This window comes from Scyliorhinus canicula, chromosome 5 (assembly GCF_902713615.1).
Source record: "Scyliorhinus canicula chromosome 5, sScyCan1.1, whole genome shotgun sequence".
Classification (NCBI taxonomy): domain Eukaryota; kingdom Metazoa; phylum Chordata; class Chondrichthyes; order Carcharhiniformes; family Scyliorhinidae; genus Scyliorhinus; species Scyliorhinus canicula.
In genome coordinates this window covers 152,040,017-152,062,323 of record NC_052150.1, presented here as the reverse complement: position 1 = coordinate 152,062,323, position 22,307 = coordinate 152,040,017, and the positions used below count along the sequence as shown (strand labels likewise).

Sequence of the window (22,307 nt, the reverse complement as noted above, 5' to 3'; positions counted from 1 at the left end):
CTATGTAGGGCTTTAATGACAGTGGCGGCGGTCATGTCGGGGCAGGGGATTGCAAAGGGGAAGTGGGAGAACTCATTGATGACGTTGAGGAAATATGTGTTGCGGTTGGTGGAGGGGAGGGGCCCTTTGAAATCGATATTGAGGCGCTCAAAGGGACGGGATGCCTTTGCCAGGTGGGCCTTATCCGGTTGATAGAAGTGTGGCTTACACTCCGCGCACATTGGGCAGTCCCTGGTTACGGCTCTGACCTCCTCGGTGGAGTAGGACAGGATAGGATGCGGGCCTTGATGTAGTGGAAAGGCAGGTGACCCCCGGGTGGCAGAGGTCATCATGGATAGCTCGGAGTCGGTCATCTTGCCCGCTGGCGCATGTGCCGCGGGATAGGGCATCTCGGGGCTCGTTGAGCTTCCCAGGACGATATACTATATCGTAGTTATAGGTGGAGAGTTCGATCCTCCACCTCAAGATCTTATCATTCTTGATCTTGCCCCGCTTCGTATTATCGAACATGAAGGCTACCGATCGTCGGTGACGAGGGAAACCTCCTACCAGCGAGGTAGTGCCTCCAGTACTGCACAGCCTCCAAAATGGCTTGGGCTTCTTTTTCAACTGAGAAGTATTGAATTTCGGAGGTGGTGAAGGTACGTGACAAAAATGGCACTGGCCTGCCTGCATGATTGAGGGTAGCGGCGAGGGCGACCTCTGACGCGTCGCTCTCCACCTGGAAGGGGACGGACTCATCCACCGGGCGCATCGCAGCTTTGGCGATGTCCGCCTTGATGCAGCTGAGTGGGAAGATGATGGCCTTGATTAGCGGACGGGCTTTGTCTGCCTAGTTGGGGACCTACTGGGCGTAATAGGAAAAGAACCCGAGGCACCTTTTCCGGGCCTTGGGGCAGTGGGGAAGGGGGAGTTGCAGGAGGGGGCGCATACGATCAGGGTCGGGTCCGAGAACCCCGTTTTCCACGATGTAGCCGATGGTGGTTGTGCGGAAAACGCATTTCTCCTTGTAAGTGAGGTTAAGGGTTTGAGCGGTTTGGAGAAATCTCTGGAGGTTGGCATCGTGGTCCTGCTGATATGGCCGCAAATGGTGACATTGTCCAAGTACGGAAATGTGGCCCGCAGCCCGTACTGGTCCACCATTCGGTTCATCGTTCTTTGGAAGACCGAGACCCTGTTTGTGACGCCGAAGGGGACCTGGAGGAAGTGGAAGAGGCGGCCGTCTGCCTCAAAGGCCGTGTAGTGGCGGTCCCCCGGGTGGATTGGGAGCTGGTGGTACGCAGACTTCAGATCTACCGTGGAGAACACCCGGTAGTGTGCAATCTGGTTTACCATGTCTGCGATCCTGGGAAGGGGGTGCGCATCAAGGTGCGTGTACCAGTTTATGGTTTGGCTGTAATCTACAACCATCCAGTTCTTTTCTCCGGTCTTGACGGCGACCACCTGAGCTCCCCAGGGGCTATTGCTGGCTTCGATGATCCCCTCCCGCAAGAGTCGCTGGACCTCGAACCTGATAAAAGTCCTGTCCTGGATGCTGTACCACCTGCTTCTGGTGGTGACTGGCTTACAGTCGGCGGTGAGATTTGCGAAGAGCGGGGGAGGGTCGACTTTTAGTGTCACGAGGCTACATGCGGTGAGTGGGGGTAGGGGCCCGCCGAATTTCAGAGTTAGGCTCTTGAGGTTACACCGGAAGTCCAGTCCCAACAGGAGAGGGGCGCAGAGGTCGGGGAGTACATATAATTTACAATTGGCGTACTCGGCGCCCTGTATTGCGAGGGTTGCGGTAGTGCACCCCCGGATCTGCACCGAGTGTGACCGAGAAGCGAGGGAGATGGTTTGATGAGCCGGGAAGATTGGGAGTGAGCAGCGTATTACCATGTCCAGATGAATAAAGCTCTCCGTGCTCCCCGGAGTCGAACAGGCAAGATGTTTCATGTCCATTTACCCGGACGGTGGTCATGGAGCTCCGGAGGTGTTTGGGTCGCTGCTGGTCAAGTGTGACCGCGCTGAAATGCGGGTAGCCGGCGTGGTCAGAGATGCTGGGGTGGTCCCAAGATGGCTGCCCCATCGGTCGCACGTGTCGGGCGTCGTTGCAGATGGCGGCCAAGATGGCAGCCCCCATGAATCGCACGTGGTGGGTTGCGTGGGCAAGGATGGCCAAGATGGCGGCCCCCGTGAGTCGCCCATGTTGTGCGGGCTTGAAGATGGCTGCCCCCACGGACAACACAAGGCCAATGACGCGTCCGGGGGGGGCGGCGGAGCCGTCCTGTGAGTCTGAGGGTCGGGCCTGGGGTGCTGATGCTGGCCGCAGAAATAGGAGGGTAGCCCATGTTGGGCGGGCAGCCGCGCGGCACAGGCCTGGGGTACTCTTTGTTCGGGGTTCCACGAAGGGGTCGCGTGATCAGACGGGAACACGTTGAGGCTTTGGAACGCTACTTCTAGGGAGGAGGCTAGCTTTACCGTCTCCTCCAGGTCTAGGGCACCTTTCTCGAGTAGGCGCTGTCTCACGTAGTTGGAGCTGACTCCAGCCACGTAGGCATTCCGGATGGCGAGGTCCATTTGTTGAGTGGCCGTAACGGCCTGGTAGTCACAACTTTGCGCAAGGACTTTGAGGTCTCGTAGGTACTCCTCCAGCGATTCGCCAGGGCGTTGGCGGCGAGTAGTGAGGAGATGCTGCGCGTACACCTCGTTCACTGGCCTTGCGTATAGACCCTTCAGCATCGCGAGGGCGTCTGCGTAGGTGGAAGCTTCCTCGAGTTGTACACAGATTGGATGGCTCACCCGGGCGTGGAGGAGGCTCAGCTTCTTGTCGTCAGAGACGGAAGGCGAGGAGGAGGCGGCGAGGTAGGCCTCGAAACAGCGGAGCCAGTGCGAAAAAAATCCCTTTTGCTTCCGCGGCTTGTGGGTCGAGTTCCAGTCGGTCAGGTTTGAGGGCCTATTCCATTGTGGTGTTGTAGTCGATTAAATTGATGCGACCATCAATTCACGCGAAACAAGAAGTAGAAGTAAACTGTGGCTTTAATCAACTAGAACAGTGCTTGCCTGCAACTGCTCTGCTACTGAGAGCCGCCTACAGGGCTACTGCTCTTTACACCTCCCCTCAAGGGGTGGAACCAGGGGCGGAGCCCACAAAGGCACCAACATGATACATTACAGGTAATACCTTACAATGGTCCATAGGTGGAGCCCTCATGGGCAACAGCGTGGGACAGTTACATACATGGTGAATGGTTGATGCAATACGTTCACCACACTAGTTTTGCATTTGGGTTCTTTGTTGCCAGCATAATCCTTTATTATCTTTATTGCTCTGGATATTCAAGTGACATTGTATATAGTTGTGACAAGAGAAGCCCATTCAACCTTTTGAGCTTGTCGCACAGATTATTGGCAAAGTTTGAGTTATTATCTTTCAGATAAGGAAGGATTTCTGAGGAGCCACCTAATACAATTGCAATAATACCCGTAAAATGTTCCAACTATGTTCACAGACACCTCCCCATGTACCTCGATATGTCCAGGGAGTCCTATCTTCATTACCTCCTCATATTTGACAATTATGCTGTCATTCATTATTAACATATGTTTCAAGATGGAATTTCATAGAATTTACATTGCAGAAGGAGGCCATTCGGCCCATGATCTGCAGAAAACATTTGTAACAAGACTAACTTTTCCAATGGAAGTGAAGTTAAGAAGGCAAAAAACTCACATAGATCTACAGCTTCTCAAGCCATGCTGTATGTGCTACATTTGGCTCTACCAGTGCAGGTAATGTCTTTGCCCTTATTTGTTAGTCTGATTGTCTGAAAACAATATCTTGCAAAACCTAATGGATGAATGCTCACAAAACTTAGGTGCATTGATAGGGTATGGTCCAAGAGAGAGTTGATTAGTTTTTTGTGAAGGTAGTACAGTGGTTAGCATTGTTACACCACAGTATCAAGGTCCCAGGTTCGATTCCCGCTTGGATCACTGTCTGTGCGGAGTCTGCACGTTCTTATCGCGTCTGCGCAAGTTTTTTCTGGGTGCTCCGGTTTCCACCCACAAGTCCCGAAGACGTGCTTGTTAGGTGAATTGGACATTCTGAATTCTCCCTCTGTGTACCGAACAGGCGCCAGAGTGTGGTGACTAGGGCATTTTCACAGTAACGTCATTGCAGTGTTAATATAAGCCTACTTGTGACAATAATAAAGATTATTATTAACCATTCAGATCCTGGAATTTTTAAAAAGACTCCGTTAACATTGAGAGATGAAATGAATTGTGTTGTTTTATTTAGAATTGTGTTCATTGTTTTAGAATGTGTTGAAGAAGGTAGACAAAAGGTAGGTAACTATAGGTCAGTTAGCTTAACTTCTGCAGTGGCGAAAATGCTTGAATCTGTCATCAAGGAAGAAATAGCAAGACATCTGGATAGCGAATATCCCATTGGGCAGAATCAGCATGGACATGTTTCACTAACTTACTGGAATTCTTTGAGGACATTACAAGCACGGTGGACAATGGGGAACTGGTGGATGTGGTGTATCTGGATTTCCAGAAGGCAGTCGGCAAGGTTAGCACAAAAGGCTGCTGCATAATTTAAAGATGCACTGCGTTATGGGTAATGTATTAGCATGGCTGGAGCATTGGTTAACTGACAGAAAGCAAAGAGTGGGGATAAATAGGGGGTTTTCTGGTTGGCGATCAGTAGCTAGTGATGTGCCTCAGGGATAAGTGTTGGGCTGCAATTGTTTACAATTTGCATCGGTGATCTGGAGGTGGGGACCAAGTGTAATGTGCCAAAGTTCGCAGATGACACTAAGATGAGTGGTAGAGCCAAGTGTACAGAGGACGCTGAAAGTCTGCAGAAAGATATGGATAGTTTAAGTGAATGAGCAAGGATCTGGCAGATGGAATATAATGTTGGTTAATCTGAGGTCATCCATTTTGGTAAGAATAACAGCAAAATGAACTATTATTCAAATGGTAAAAAATTGCAGCATGCTGTTATGCAGAAGGATCTGGGTGTCCTTGTGCATGAATCGTAAAAAGTTGGTTTGCAGGTGCAGCAGGTAATTAAGGTGGAAAATGGAACGTTGTCCTTTATTGCGAGAGAGTTGAGTTTAAAAATGGGAGGTTCTGTTGCAGCTATATACGGTGCTGGTGAGGACACACCTGTAGTACTGTGTACAGTTAAAGTCTCCTTACTTGAGAAAGGATGAACAGGCACTGGAGGGTGTGCAGAGGAGATTCACTCAGTTGATTCTGGAGTTGAGAGGATTAGTTTATGTGGAGAGACTAAGTGGGCTGAAACTATACTCATTGGAATTTAGAAGAATGAGGGAGGATCTTACAGAAACATATAAAATTATGAAGGGAATACATATGATAGCATGGAAGTTGTTTCCACTGGTGAGTGAAACTAGAACTAGGGGGGCAAAGCCTCAAAGTAAGGAGGAGCAGATTTAGAACTGCGTTGAGGAGGAACTTCTTCACCCAAAGGGTTGTGAATCTGTGGAATTCCCTTCCCAGTGAAACAGTTGAGGCTACTTTGTTAAATGTTTTTATGGCAAAGATGGATAGATTGTTGAACAGTAAAGGAATAAAAGGTTGCCGTGAGCAGGTGGGTAAGTGGAGCTGGGTCCACAAAAATGTCAGCCATGATCTTATTAAATGGTGGAACAGGCTCGAGGGGCTAAATGGCCTAATCCTGCTCTTAGTTCTTATGTTCTTATGTAACTTGTCACAGCTGTCAAAATGTGAGCAGAGATTTCAGAGCAGGTTGTTGGATCTGGATGGCCTGAAACCTCCTCAGTGAGATGGAAGATATTAATAAGCATATTTATTTTTCAGCTTTGTGATCCCTGTAGTGACTGATACATATTCAGGGAAAAAATGAATTTTCAGTGACTGATGGGAACAACCACACAACAAGGTTTAAAGCTTTAAGGCTTTTACTGAAATAAACTCACTAAAAGTGGCACTGCTTAAACACTATTCAGTTGGCAATCTATTATGGGCCAGGGTTTAGAGAACACCAAAGTATATTATGGAGTTCACCTGACCCACAACTGTGAATAGATTTTGGCTTTGGGGAGCACAAGGACCCACTTTACAGGTGTGATGCAACAGAGAACTAAACGTATTTTAAAACAAAAACAATGTTTATTCTATGAATCCAGTTAACATTTTATAAACACATAGTAAACATCTTATCAACTCTGATATCTCCCCAAAGATACAATACTCTATAGATAACCCTAAATAACTTTACAAACAAAATCCGTAAGTAAAAAAATAAACCTTTTTAACAAAGACGGTAGGTTTGCATTCTTACAGAAACAGTTATTACTTTGAAATCATCAAGTGATCTGGAGACATTCTTTAGATTGCAGAGAGAGAGATCAATACAGTAGTCCCCCTTTATAACGCGGGTGTTGGGGTCCAAGACAGCCACCCGCGTTGCAACCGAGCCGCGGATATCCACGATGGGGGTTTTAAATTTATTTTAAAATCTATGCTAGCGCTTCCCATTGAGAGTCTACGGGGGGCGGGGGGAGAGGTCAGACCCCCGTAGACTCACAATGGGAAGCGCTAGCATAGATTTTTAAATAAATTTAAAACCCCCATCGTGGATCTAATTAAAACAGTGTCAATTTCAGCGGCCGGCTCACTTTGATCCGGAAAGGGAAGCTGCTCTCTCACTGAAACAACCAGCCAGCCGCTGAAATTGACACTGCCCGCTGCTCTCTCCCTCCAATCCAACTTTTAAGTTTTAATGTTTCCGATTGGAGGGAGAGAGCAGCCGGCAGTGTCAATTTCAGCGGCCGGCTGATTGTTTCAGTGAGAGAGCAACTTCTCTCTCCGGATCAAAGTGAGCTGGCCGCTGAAATTGACACAACTGACAGTTGGGGTCCATAAGCCCCCCCCCCCCCCGCGGTATATCGCGGAGCGCGGTATAACAGGGGACTACTGTACACACATCAACTTGGTTTGAATGCAGCTCTCCAACTGAAAGCAAAACTAAACACAGAGCCAAAAACAGCTCCCAGCTCAAAATGAAAGAAAGAGCAGAGCTGAGCTCCACCCACACAATGAAATCACTGCAGCCACTTAAGAAAACAAACATTTCAAGGGCAGCACGTTGGCGCAGTGGTTAGCATTGCTGCCTCACGGCGCTGAAGTCCCAGGTTCGATCCCGGCTCTGGGTCACTGTCCGTGTGGAGTTTGCACATTCTCCCCGTGTTTGCGTGGGTTTCGCCCCCACAACTCAAAAGATGTGCAGGGTAGGTGGATTGGCCACGCTAAATTTCCCCTTAACTGGAAAAAATGAATTGGGTACTCTAAATTTATATAAAATTAAAAAAAAAAGAAAACAAGCATTTCCTAAAGTGACATTCACATGACAAATCTATAACCTAAACTACTGAAAAGATCCCGAATTGAATCTTTAAAACATCCAAAAATCCATCGGTATGGTTATGCTTTATTCTGTTCCTTAATTATACACTGCATTTGCAAGGAAATCGGTCTAAATCTATTTTAAGGTCCCAATAGTTTGTTTCTTTTTTCCTTTTCCAGCCAAGTAATTTGTAATTCCTGAACTAGTTTTCACAGTGAGGGTTACTGTGGAGATTACTCCCTATAGCCAAAGCTGGGTGAATCTTCTAGTCTTCTTTATATCATCACGTATTTGGCCTCTTCAATCTGAGCACAAGTTCCCATCCACGTTCTGCATTGTGATCAAAATAGAAACTGGCTGTGATATCTTCGGAAAACTTGTAATCTGATACTACAATGGCTTTCTATGACCTTTTTCTCTCTCAAAGCCCACCTCCATCATAACATGAATCACATAGGCCCTGTGTCCAGGAAGAAATGTTAATTACCTTCTAAACCCCAAACTCCAATCTACCTTGGAATTAAATCGACAATATAAAGTAGAACAGTTTATAAAGCCTGACATTTTTAACACCTCTCTGTTGTACTTGAACACTAAAAGTGCATCCACCATCAGCACAGATGTTCTGGTCATTATTTACAGGTGTAAACCTTTTGTACCTTCAGGATTCCAAAATATAATAATCCTATTAACGTCTTTATTTGTAAAAATAATTACAGAGCATCAACCAAGCAGGGAAAAAAACTTTGAGGAAGAGCTGTGTAATTGTAATAATGTTGAGTTAACACAGCGTGTCGAGTCATACGCTCTATTCAATGCCCCTCTTCACTTGTCTCATCTAAAATGCACACCTGTATCAAAGTTACAAGTGCCATGTTTCCAAAGGGCAATACATTCATCAGATCCCTTGTGGAAAGAAGGCATCAGCTGGTTAGAACTTTGACAGATTGATAAGACATCCCTGAAGTGCAAAATGTTGCAGATGGTAGTCATTTGAACTGTCAAGATTTTTCATATTAACAGTATGGCCCATCTGCGAAGAAAATGTTTGCACTTAATATTTAATTGCTATCTGACCATATAAATATTGTATGCACTTTAATTGCTGTTGTCCAGGAAGCAGGCATAATATCATTAGTAAGAGACAATTCCTAATTTCCTGTTGAGAGGAAACAAACAATCACAGGGGGGGAAGATGACTCTTTGAAGTCTATGGCTAATTTCAGTTGCAAACCCCATTGAACAACAGTGTGGGCCATAACTTCCTTGCTCTCCAGTATTGGGTTTATGGGGTACCCCAAAGATGAGCTTGGGAAATCCTTCTGAGTTTCATAAATTCCTACAGTGCAGAAGGAAGCCATTCAGCCCATAGAGTCTGCACCGGTCCTTAGAAAGAGCACCGTACTTAAGGCCATACATCCACATTATCCCAGCAACCCCACCTAACCTTTTGGACACCACGGGGCAATTTAGCATGGCTAATCCACCTGATCTGCATATCTTTGGACTGTGGGAGGAAACCTGAGCACCCAGAGAAAACCCACGCAGACATGGGGAGAAAATGCAAACTCCACAGAGAGAATTACCTGAGGACGGAATTGTTCCTGGTGCGGTGAGGCAGCAGTGCCGACCACTGTGCCACCGTGCTGAGAATTTTCCACGTAAGGGTTTATGTGGCACTTGTTGAGAAGTGCTAACTTCCCAACACAATTACGCTGCGCTGGGAACCATCCAATTAAGTGGTTTAAATCTCTAACTTTGGATAGTTCTGCCAGTGATATGTTAATAGTTACTCTGGAAGAGTTAGAATAAATTAAACTGCTTCTAACTTAGTGTAACTATTTTAACCACACAGACTGAGCACCGCACGGAATAACCCCGAAACTCCAGACCCCCTTGGGGATTCTGCCATACCACCACGACCCCAACTCAGCACTTCATTCCACACGGTATTCCGCACCACCAATTTCACCCCCCGGCCCTCCGACCTGGACCATGGACTCCCCCATGACCAAACCCCACATCCCATCCACTTACCTTAGACATTTACCTTCTCCCTGGCCTGTTAATTTTAATGGGACCTTTAAGCTGTCAGGAAACAAAGATCATTTTAAGTAATCTACATTTGTATTTGTGGGTATTAGAAATAAGGTGTAGCTTTAAAGAAGCTTAATATCATGTTTCTGCATAAGAAAGGTTTAAAACTTCAGTTAGCTCAGATTAAACAGAGGTGCCTGCATGTCTTTGGATTTTGGTTTAATTTTAAACTGTCTGCATTTTAATTAAAGGTTTATGACATAAAAGCAATCATAGAAGTAAAGAAATAACGCTGTTTCTTAGCAACCAGTGACCCACACTGTAGCACTTGTGGTTCAGTTAGAACCAGGTATCGGCGAAGAAAGCAGCTTTCACAGAAGTTGCCAGCTGAGGCAGGACACTGGAGTAAGAGGCAAAAAGCAAATTCCAGAAGCTACAGAATAGCTTCTTTTGGAAACCAGAGAATGATTTTTTTTAAGTCCCAAGAAGACTGAATTCAACGGGACAAAGCTAGAATCTGAACAAGGTGCTGTTCACTGCACAAGGGGCAGTTCACTGCAGTTAAAGAAAGGAGCAGAGAGAGGCTCCCAGTTAAAGACAGAGCTGCAAGGTGCAGGCCTGATGGAGTTGGCTCGCAAAGTAATCCTAAAGTTGGTGATACCTTAGTACAGCCTGTGAAGCAGTGGTGTTCTGTTGTCATGTCTGGGTACCCGAGAGATTGTGTGGAAGCCTGAATGCATGTGGCAATTCGGGGCAGGGGAATACTGAAAGGTAAATTGAAATCCAAGAAGTGGATTCTTGGTGAAGGCATCCAAGAGAAAGCGTTGTTAGGGAGAAGGTACAAAATATTGTTCTTCGAGAGTGGACTTTGGAAACATTTGTGCAGAGGTGAAATTCCAGTGAGATCAATTGGTTCAACAGTGTGATAAGCATCTCGGGCATTTGAGGAGAAATCCACAGAAGTTGTATTGAGTGGCATCTGCCACTTAGTATGGTGGCCTATTGGTTTATATGGGCTGCATACTTACCAAGAAAACACATTTTGTAACTTGTTATAAAACAAAAAAGAGTGGCTAAAGTAAAGATTGGTCCTTTAGAGGATGAGAAGGGAGACTTAATAATGGGAGATGGGGAAATGGCTGAGGAACTGAACAGGTTTTTTGGGTCGGTCTTTACAGTGGAAGACACAAATAACATACCAGTGACTGATTGAAATGAGGCTATGACAGGTGAGGACGTTGAGATGATTGTTATCACTAAGGAGGTAGTGATGGGCAAGCTAATGGGGCTAAAGGTAGACAAGTCACCTGGCCCTGATGGAATGCATCCCAGAGTGCTAAAAGAGATGGCTAGGGAAATTGCAAATGTACTAGTGATAATTTACCAAAATTCACTGGACTTTGGGGTGGTCCTGGCCGATTGGAAATTAGCAAACGTGACACCACTGTTTAAAAAAGGAGGTAGGCAGAAAGCGGGTAATTATAGTCCAGTGAGCTTAACTTCAGTAGTAGGGAAGATGCTGGAATCTATCATCAAGGAAGAAATAGCGAGGCATCTGGATGGAAATTGTCCCATTGGGCAGACGCAGCATGGGTTTATAAAGGGCAGGTCGTGCCGAACTAATTTAGTGGAATTTTTTGAGCACATTACCAGTGCGGTAGATAACGGGGAGCCAATGGATGTGGTATATCTAGACTTCCTGAAATCCTTTGACAAGGTGCCACACAAAAGGTTGCTGCAAAAGATAAAGATGCATGGCATCAAGGGTAAAGTAGTAGCATGGATAGAGGATTAGTTAATTAAGAGAAAGCAAAGAGTGGGGATTAATGGGTGTTTCTCTGGTTGGCAATCAATAGCTAGTGGTGTCCCTCAGGGATAAGTTTTGGGCCCACAATTGTTCACAATTTAGAGAGATGATTGGAGTTGGGGACTAAGGGCAATATGTCCAAGTTTGCAGACTACACGAAGATGAGTGGTAAAGCAAAAAGTGCAGAAGATACTGGAAGTCTGCAGAGAGATTTGGATAGGTTAAGTGAATGGGCTAGGGTCTGGCAGATGGAATACAATGTTGAGAGATGTGAGGTTATACATTTTGGTAGGAATAACAGTAAAAGTGATTATTATTTAAATGGCAAAATATTAAAACATGCTGCTGTGCAGAGAGAACACCACTGCTTCACAGGCTAGTGCATGAGTTGCAAAAAGTTGGTTTACAGGTTCAGCAGGTGATTAAGAAGGCAAATGGAATTTTGTCCTTCATTGCTAGAGGGATGGAGTTTAAGACGAGGGAGGTCATGCTGCAATTGTATACGGTGTTAGTGAGGCCACACCTGGAGTATTGTGTTCAGTTTTGGTCTCCTTACCTGAGAAAGGACGTACTGGCGCTGGAGGGTGTGCAGAGGAGATTCACGAGGTTAATCCAGAGCTGAAGGGTGTGCAGAGGAGATTCACGAGGTTAATCCAGAGCTGAAGGGGTTGGACTATGAGGAGAGGTTGAGTAGACTGGGACTGTACTCGTTGGAATTTAGAAGGATAAGGGGGGGTATTATAGAAACATATAAAATTATGAAGGGAATAGACAGGATAGATGCGGGCAGGTTGTTTCCACTGGTGGGTGAAAGCAGAACTAGGGGGCATAGCCTCAAAATAAGGGGAAGTAGAATTAGGACTGAGTTTAGGGGGAACTTCTTCACCCAAAGGGTTGTGAATCTATGGAATTCCTTGCCCAGTGAAGCAGTTGAGGCTCCTTCATTAAATGTTTTTAAGGTAAAGATAGATAGTTTTTTGAAGAATAAAGGGATTAAGGGTTATGGTGTTGGGGCCGGAAAGTGGAGCTGAGTCCACAAAAGATCAGCTATGATCTCATTGAATGGCGGAGCAGGCTCGAGGGGCCAGATGGCCTACTCCTGCTCATAGTTCTTATGTTTTATCCTTACAAATCTGTGTCCATCTGTGAAGATATAGGTGGGGTGAAGGAGTATTATAGTCAATCTTTTCATGTTTAATGTATGTTTTATTAATGTTTAATAAATGTTTTATTATTTTTTAAAAAGTTAATTGGCAGTCCTGCGACTCTGTTCATCCACGTCTCTAAACAGAAAAATAAAAGTTACGGTCTATTGAGCCAGAGTTCCATTCTGGGACCTGACTGTCCAGTAATGATATCAGCTGGGATTGTAACAACTCCTCTGCTTTACAGAAGCTTGTGCTGCGAAAAAGCGACATGTTCTCCTGCGCTCCATTTGTTTTATAATTTGACGCTGGAGCTCACCCAGCCTGAGGCAGGCAAGACAGACACTTAAGAGTTTTCACACAGCTAAGTCAGTACTGAGTGGCAATCCAAGCTGATTGCCACTCCAAGAAAGTTATGGCCCAGTGAAGGCAGATGAAATTTAATGCAGAGCACAATGAAGATCTACACTTTGGTAGGAATAGTGAGGAGAGGCAATATAAAATAAAGGATGCAATTTAATGGGAATGCAGGAACAGAGAGACTTGTGTATGTATATGTACAAACCATTGAAAGCGGCAGGGCAGGTTTAGAAAGTGGTTAATAAGGCTTACTGATCCTGGGCTGTAAAAATACAGGCATGGAATGCAAATGCAAGGAAGTTGCATTTATAAAACACTGGTTTAACCTCAATTAATGTATTATCTTCAATTCTGGGCGCCCAACTTTAGGATGGATATGAAGGTTTTAGAGAGGCTGCAGAAAATTTCACAAGAATGGTTTCAAAAGGGATGGACTTTGGTTGCATTGATATTTTGGAGACGCTGGGGCTGTTCTTAGAGAAGAGGTTGAGAAGAGATTTGATAAACATGGACTTTGGGGAAAAGGCAGTGGAATAGGAGAAGCTGAGTTCTTGCAGAGAGTTGGCGTGGATCTGACAGGCTAAATGGGTTATAACTACTGGGATTCTACTCTATCACCAGCAGCCTGAAAACCAGCTGTTCACATCATGTACATACAAGAATAGTGTGCCATGCAGCATTGGTACAATAGAAAAGCATGAACTATGTACAATTGGGTGTGTCTCGTGGATAAGAGAATTTCCATATTAGGTTTGTGCAATGCTTAAATGGTCCAAAAAGAAATGTATGCAAAAATAAGGGGCTGGATTCTCCGTTTTGCCGCCCGGGGGTTTCCCAACTGCATGCGGCTGCCCCACAATGGGAAACCCCATTGACCGGCCGGAGTAATTGAACATCCCACCGGTGGGGTGAAAACGAAAATATGACGCGGTGGGGCGGAGAATCCAGCCCAAGGAGTGTGTAGTATTACTTCCTGATATCAGCAAGCTTCTTGATGTGCAACTGTATGCAATAGATCAGAAAGATCATTTAGTACTTTTCCACACGTGTGGTTTTCACTTCATGGAAGGTCATCCTGTGGGCACAGCCCTGTATCAGGTAGGAACGAGGCCAGTGTTAACCATGTCTTTGTTCTGTCATTGTAACCGTCAGCTCCAATTTTCTATCTGCACATCAACTTCTACTCTCATGGTTAACTTATTGCCTTTGAGAGAAGGCCCTTTGCCATAGTTTCCAATCACCTGTCAAATAACCCTGAGTTCAAATTCTGTGGAAAAATTTATATTGTGTCATCAGCATAAGATGAAACTATAGATAAAATTGCTCCTTAGTCAGCTCAACTGCACATTCCTCCCTCATTGAAATTGAGGCTATGAAATTATATAAAAGTATATTTGTTTTTAACAGGGCTTTAAGAAGATTGTAGTGCATGGCTGAATGATGAATCATTACAGCATATGTTTGTTTTGTACATCATTATAGGATCTCAAATGGGCTTAGCACTGGTCCACTTCTCTGTCAATGGTTTGGGACAATTAATTTCTAATTGTTCCCATTGGAGAATTTATTCGTTCGTATATTAATGAAGCACAGGTGTTTGTTCCCAAGTGTTTCCAAGCCTAGGAGGCATATTAAGTTATTTATCTAGGGGTTCACAGCAGGCACTATAATGTATTGCGGTGTGTAATCAACAGTTAAAACAATGAGGCGTACTTGCATTTTTTCAAGAATGTAGGATAAATTTTAAGTTTGAATTCTTAAAATAGAACTTGGGATGATGTGTAAGTACAATTTGATAAGTAGCTTTGTGTAGTAAAATATTTTCAGCCTGATATGTTGCATTCTAGTGATACTAACCAATTGACTGCAGACTTAATAGTTTAATGGGTCTAGACCTTAAACATAGACTCTTGTCCACCGGGCTGGCTCCAGGTTTCTACTGCTTCAACTTCTCAAACCTTCACGCACAAAAAAGAGAAAATGCTGGAAATACTCAGCAGCTCAGGCAGCATTTGTGGAGAGAGAAAACAGTTAACGTTTCAGAGCAATGACCTTTCATTAGAACTCAGCCCATTGTCCTCCAATATCAATTAACTCTGGCTTGACCTCCTCAAACAATCTTGCCACATCTAAATTCTCCTATAACTCCATGATTATTCTCAAATGCAAAATAATTCTCAGGCTCATTTGCTCAACAATCTTTTACTTCCTCCAAACTGTTCCCTCACCACTGCATCCAAATTTCCAACACCACTTGTGAACAGCCAATTATGTTTGATGCATCCTGTTCCCTCCTCCCTTGCTCTTGCCTTCCCACTCCTGGCCTGACCCCAATTATTTTTTTAACTTCCCTGCATCCTTACTTCGTCCACGAGATCCATCTCATGTTTTCTTAACTCCCTCCCAACCCAAATCAGTGCACAACTAGTTTTATTTGCCTCAGTCACTCTCTAATGTTCAAAATGTTCACTGTTATTTCTTCTTCAAAACCCCAAATCTTCAATTAATGCTCTAATTTTCCTTTCCCCCTCAACTTTTTGAATGTATCCATTTCTATCAATTTCAGTAGCTTCTTGTGCAAATCTACTTTTGAATACTTCAGCCCCATTTCCACGCTGTGCACAGTGCACGGGATTGCTCTGGGCAGAACATTGACGACATAGAATCCCTACAGCGCAGTAGGAGGACATTCAGCACATCAAGTCTGCACCAACCCTCTGAAAGAGCACCTTACCTAGACCCACTTCCCCATAACCTCACCTAACCTTTGTACACTAAGGGGCAATCCACCCAACTTGCACATCTTTGGACTGTGGGAAGAAATTGGAGCACCCGGACGAAACCCACGCAGACACAAGGAGAAAGTGCAAACTCCACACAGAAAGTTCCCCAAGGCTAGAAATGAACCCAGGTCCCTGGTGCTGTGCAGGAGCAGTGTTAGCCACTGTTCCACCGTGCCGCCCCACATGCATCCTCTTAGTTTGCTCTGGTGCCCCTTCTTGTCCTTCATCTACCTGTTATTAAATACAGTCAACAACTCCAATCTTCCTCCATAGGATTGCCCTTGCTTGGCTCACTCCCAATGTGTTCAGTACATCTGTAGCAATTGCTTATCTTCCCTTCATGAAGTGAAGATGGTATTTGTATATTATGTTCAAAATAATCATAAAATGTTTCTAAAATAACTGAGGTGTGATCTTTCTAAGTAGGGAATATCTATCAAGACGAAGAGCAAAAGATTCTCACTGTAAAGTACTCAAACTTTTAAAATATTGCTAATAATGAAAACCTCACCAGTTTTAAAAAATTGCATTTAGGTCCAAGTAACCCTTCATTGGTTTTGTGTGTTTGCCTGGTTCAAAATTGTACAATCAATGGCTACCAGATTTCTATTAATATATTTTTAAATGGATGCTGACTTTAATTCAGCCAAAACTATAAATTTTATGCATATATTTCATTTTTAAATTAGCAAAGAATGGGAAGACCTGTTTGGACATAGTAATTATTTTTCAAGAATAAAACTGAAGGGGATTAATGGGCAACTGAGAAGCAGCAGATTCCGCAGTGTTTGTTGGAAGGTAACAATTTTCTTTACATGAGAAAGCTTTATTGATTATTGTGCAAGAACAAGTAAAATGGGCCCGATTATAACTACTTCAAATCCCATCCACTTATAAAGAGTTAAAATCAGGCCCATTGAATTTGAAACAATATTTGTATTTTGTCACTATGTCATGCATCTCAAAGAATGTCCTGGATGTGTATGAAAATCTAATATGTTTAAGTCTGAAATATTGTTGCCGTGACTGCATCCCATTTTTGTTTCACGTGATGGCATTGCTTTCAGAGGTAGCCCTGCCTTTAGGGCCAATGTTGTTTTTTAAAATGAGACAACTTGGATGTTAGCAAGTGTTACCAGAGGCAAAAGTTAAATTTCTACCAGTTCTGTTGTTTGACATATCTATATTGTACTTTCACACTTCAACCCTTCCATGCCGTCATGTTCGTTTTTCAAAAGTTGCCTTTGACGTGACCAAAAATCATGCGCGACTGTTATATTTCACACTGTCACTCAAGAGGATACTCATTCTCCAGGGACCAGTTCAAAGTTATTCTCCACCCCCAATGGCTTCCTTCCTTTTCCTCTTTCCTGTCGGATAACTTCTAATCCCGAAACTGACTTTCACTGGGAGGTCACACCAGATATTTCTCCCTCTAGCCCAAGCTCGGCGAATATTCCAGCCTTCTTTAGATCCTCATGAACTTGGTCTTTTCTATCTGAGCTTTTTGATTGACCAACAGAGTCGGTATTTTCTCTGTTTTAGTGCAGGACTGGCTACCTCTGCCTTCTTGCTCTCCCTCTCCCAATTGGCACATTGTGTTAAAAGGGGCAGCAGGGTAGCATGGTGGTTAGCATAAATGCTTCACAGCTCCAGGGTCCCAGGTTCGATTCCCGGCTGGGTCACTGTCTGTGTGGAGTCTGCACGTCCTCCCCCTGTGTGCGTGGGTTTCCTTCGGGTGCTCCGGTTTCCTTCCACAGTCCAAAGATGTGCGGGTTAGGTGGATTGGCCATGCTAAATTGCCCGTAGTGTCCTAATAAAAGTAAGGTTAAGGGGGGGGTTGTTGGGTTACGGGTATAGGGTGGATACGTGGGTTTGAGTAGGGTGATCATGGCTCGGCACAACATTGAGGGCCGAAGGGCCTGTTCTGTGCTGTACTGTTCTATGTTCTATGTTCTCTTGGATTCTTGCAGACTGACTTTTGTCTGTCAATTTTGGTGATCTCCTAAGAAGCTTACAACTCGATACTATGACTCTTGATTGACTTTTGCCGTTCCAAATCCCATCACTTTTGTAACATGAACCATTATGGGCCTTGTATTCATGTAGAAATGCTAATTTACTTTCTTATCAACCCCTAACTCCATTTGATTTTGGAATTGAGCAGTTCAAAGTATAATAATTTATAAAGCCTGACATTCCTAACAATGCACTGTAAGACATGGACACCAACAGTCTCCCACAATCGGCACAGCTGCTCTTGCCTTCACCTACAGGTCTGGATGTCTTGCACCTCCTTCCAGTAAGTCAAACTGGACTCCATTTCCGCCATAGTTCCCAAGTCACCCAGGTTTGTTGTTGGGAGTAATTAGAACATATCACATTGTCCCATCGCTACTAAAGAGACATCCCCATAACATAATAGTCTGAGAAGATTTGGGTACAAACCTGTATGTAGTATTGGGAAATAAACTCTGGTTGTAAGCCATGCATCAGTTCTTAAAAAATCTTTTTATTGAATTTTTACATCTGTACACTATACAATAGATGAGCAAGACTGTTCGTATGTACAATTTACATGTTTTGTTTCCTATCATCAGGGCCCCCCCCCCCCCCCCCCCCCCCCCCCCCCCCCCCCCCCCCCCACCCCTTTTGTTGTTCGGGCTCTATCTTGGGCCTTTTTTCTGTCGTGGATGCTGTAGACCAGGGGTGGGCAAACTTTTCCGTGCAAGGGCCACATTCAGAAATTCACAATTGTAAAGGGCCGCATAGTATATTAAGTAAAATAATTACTTCACCTGGTTATGATTCTGGGCGCCTCAAATAGAACAGTACAGCACAGAACAGGCCCTTCGGCCCTCGCCATTGTGCCGAGCAATGATCACCCTACTCAAGTCAACGTATCCACCCTATACCAGTAAGTAACCCAACAGCCCCCCCCATTAACCTTTTAAAAAAAAAAAAAAAAAAAACCTTTGGCGGGCCGCATGCGGCCCGCGGGCCGTAGTTTGCCCACCCCTGCTGTAGACTCTCTTTCATTTTGTATTTGTTACTGTTGCCCCTATGGCTTTGTTGTGGGGGAGGGGTGTCCTCTGGTCCCCTATTCTGTCTTTCCCCATGCCTCCTCCTGATGTTTCCCTGGGTTCCTTCCTTGCTGCTCCTTCCCCCTCTTTGTTCCTATCTGCTCTGTGTGGTCCTATCTGCCCTTATTAGGCCCTAACCCGCCTCCTTTCCTAGCTGCTATTGGCCTCGAACAGATCTTTGCACAGGCTGATGAATGGCCCAAATGCTTTGTGGAAGCCCTCGTCCAACCCTCGGATGGTATATTGGATGTTCTCCCGATGGAGAAATTCCAACAGGTCTGCCAGCCAGTCCGCAGCTGTAGGTGGTGCTGCTGATCACCAGCCGAGCAGGATTCTCCGACGTGCGATTAAGGAAGCACAAGCCAGGCATTGGCCCTCTTCCCCATATTCAGTTCTGGCTGGTCCGATACCCCGAAGACTGTCACTCTTGGGAATGGCTCCACCCTCACCCTTACTACCTTACACATTGACCCAAAGAAGGCTGTCCAGAACCCAACAAGTCTAGATCAGGCCCAGAACATGTGGGCGTGTTTGGCCAGGCCTCCCTGGCACCATTTACACTTGTCCTCCGCCACTGGGAAGAACCTGTTCATTCGGGTACTGGTTAGGTGCGCTGTGTGCTTAAACTGTGTGAGGCTTAGCATTGCGCAAGGGAGATGGAGTTGGCCTCGCTCAGTGCTTTGCTCCAGAGTACCTACTACTACCGTCCCTAGTGTGTCCTCCCATTTCTGTCTTCGATGTCTCGTGTGACCTTGCCCTTTCTAACAGTTGCCCGTAAATGTCCCCACAGTTCCCCTTCTCCTTACCGTCCGCGTCCAGCAGTTCCTCCAGCATTGTGTCTCTAGGGGCCCAGGGGTACCTTGACATCTCCTTGCAGAGAAAGTTTTTGATTTGTACATGTCGGAGCTATTGTCCGTTCGGTGGCTCTAGTCTTTCCGTCAGCTTGTCCAGGATTGCAAGTCTGTCCCCCAGGTAGAAGTCCTTAATCGCTAGCATCCCCCCTGTCCTGTCTTCACTTAAAGTGGCGTCTTGCATGGCTGGTGAGAATTTGTGGTTCCCACAGATGGGGGCCATGGTGGACACCTCGGTTAAGCTGAAGTGTTGTTTCATCAGGTTCCAAGTTTTTAACCTCCACTGGACTAGATGTGTACTTTGCCAGAGGGGAATGGGAATGCTGTCATGGCTCAGGCTTGGAGGATCATTCCTGTACAGGAGGACTCCTCCATGCTCACCCATTCGTTGCTCGGCTCCCTTATCCACCCCCTCATTCTCTCGGGTGTGGCTACCCAGTGGTAGTATTGCAGGTTCAGAATGGCCAGGCCGCCCGTGTTTCTTATCCTCTGCAGTGTAGTTTTGGGGATTCTTGGAGTTTCCCCTCCTGCCCTCACACAAATGGCATAATAATTTTATCTATTCCTTGGAAAAAGGTCTTGGGGATGAAGATCGGTATGGATCTAAACAGGAAGAGGAACGTTCAGCTTGATCATCTGCACCCTCCCTGCCAGGGAGAACGGGAGTGCATCCCATCGCTGTTGGTCCTTTTAAATTTCCTCTGCCAGACTGGTCAGATTCCACTTGTGGATTCGTGTCCAGAAGTGAGCAATCTTGATCCCCAAGTAGCGGAATTTGTTTTGGGCTAGTTTGAATAGTAGACCCTCCAGCTCTGTCCCTCCCCCATTCGGGTTCACCGGGAATACCTCACTTTTGCCCAGGTTGAGTTTCTTCGAATGTTCTTCCAGCCTTTTGCGTCTCGTAGAGAGATTGCCAGGGGTTCAATTTCCAGGGGGAACAGGAGCGAGGACAGCGGGCATCCCTGCCTTGTGCCTCTGTGCAGCTGGAAGTATTCAGAGCTGGTGGTATTGGTCCGAATGCTCACTTTGAGGGCGTTATACATGAGTTTCACCCACGAGGTGAACCCCGCCCCGAGCCCAAACCGCTCCAGTACGTCAACGAAATACTTCCATTCGACTTTGTTGTAGATCTTTTCTGCGTCCAGGGAAGTGATCACCTCTGGTGTTCTCTCCCCGGATGGGGTCGATATCACATTCAGCAGCCATATGATGTTCGCAGTTAGCTGTTTACCCTTGACAAAGCCCGCCTGGTCCTCTGCAACCACCTTTGGTACTCAGTCTTCCAGTCTCTTGGCCAGGACGTTCGTGAGTATTTTTGCATCTACATTAAACAGCAAAATGGGATATGATCCGCATTCCGTAAGGTCTTTGTTTTTCTTGGTATCAACGATATGGTGGCCTGTATTAGCATAGAAGGCATGGCAGGAAGCCCCTTGCTAGCGAGTCTGCGAACATATGCTGTGGGTGCAAATATTTTTGAAGATGTCCAGCAAAACCTATGTCGGCTTTAAAACTTCTCAAATGAGCGCAGACTCTGGATATTTTCACTGGGCATTAAGTCCCTAACGTTCCAGGTGATAATCCTGGTGGTGGGTTCCCCCCCCCCCCCCCTTTCTGCAGGATCAACCATATTTACCTAGTGGACGCGTTCCTGCACTCCGGGGTTTCCCTTTGTTCGGGGGCCGTCCAAAATGGTCACGGTCACCGTTCTCGCCATTTGGTTGGGTCCCTGCACTCCGGGGTTTCCCTTTGTCTAGGAGGCACCCAACATGGCCTCGAACTGTGTACACGCCTCGTGAGTGCATCCCTGCACTCCAGGACTCCCTTTGTACAGAGATCCTCCAAAGTGGCTGCTTTTGGCACCATCTTCTTCTTTCAATCTGCACCTTACTTGCTGAAGGCAATCTGAGAGACATCCCTTTCTTGTCCTTGTATTCCTCTTGTGTTCCCCCTCTCCCCTCTCCCCCCCCCCCCCCCATTCCCCCTTCCCCATCTCCCCCCTTGCCTTCCCCATCCCTGCCCTTGTGGTCCCCCCTTGCAGTCTCCCCTTATTTTCATTCTTCGTAGCACTAGCTTTCCCTGCTAGTGTGGTGGCCTCTCCTGGGGCTGATCTTGCCCCTTTCCCATGCCCTCTAGAATCCTGTTCCCTCTGTCTCTGTCTCATCCTCTCCTGCATTCCGCTGCCCTAGTCTTTCCCTGTCGTCTGACCATTCTGTTCAAAGTGAGGCAATACAGTCCCGCACAAACATAGTATGCGTCCCTCATAGTTTTCTCTCTGCCCCCCCCCCACCCCCGTTTCCTCCTCAGCTTCGCCCTCAGCGCTGCCTTGTCTGCCCCTTGTCCAGGTGGTTCGTCCGAACAAATACGCCCGCCTCTGTAGGGGTATTGAAATAGTATTCGTCGTTTTGGAATCTGACCCAGAGCCTGGCTGGGAACAGCATTCCAAGATTCACTCTGCTTTTATACAGGACCAATTTTACCTGGTTGAACTCAGCCCTGCATTTTGCCAGGTCTGCCCCAATGTCCTGGTAGACCTGGATTTAATGTCCTTCTCAGCTGCTCGTCATCTGCCTGGCCCACCGCAGGATCCTCTGATGCTCCTGATAACAATGCAGTTTTGCAATTATTGCCCTTGGTTTGGGCTCAGGTCGGAGCAATCTGTGTGCCCTATCAACCTCCTACAGTTTGGGGAAGTTGTCCCTCCCAACTAGGTTGCCCAGCATCTGGGCCACATAGCCCGTCAGGTCCCTGCCCTCGATCCCCCCTGGCAGGCTCACGGTCCGGATATTCTGGTCTCGGGACAAATTCTCCTGGTCCTCGACTTTCCTTTAGAAGCTCCCCTGGGTTGCCACCA

General features: G+C 46.0%; 1 protein-coding gene across 3 annotated transcripts in view; it reads left to right on the top strand.

Moving 5' to 3' along the window:
• tbc1d5 (TBC1 domain family, member 5) overlaps positions 1-22,307 on the top strand; it is a 604,945-nt gene that overhangs the window by 288,113 nt on the left and 294,525 nt on the right. For all 3 annotated transcript variants that reach the window (XM_038797832.1, XM_038797833.1, XM_038797834.1), the window contains one exon: positions 16,209-16,317. In XM_038797832.1, coding sequence (XP_038653760.1) covers positions 16,209-16,317 — 109 coding nt within the window. The remainder of the gene's footprint in view (positions 1-16,208; positions 16,318-22,307) is intronic.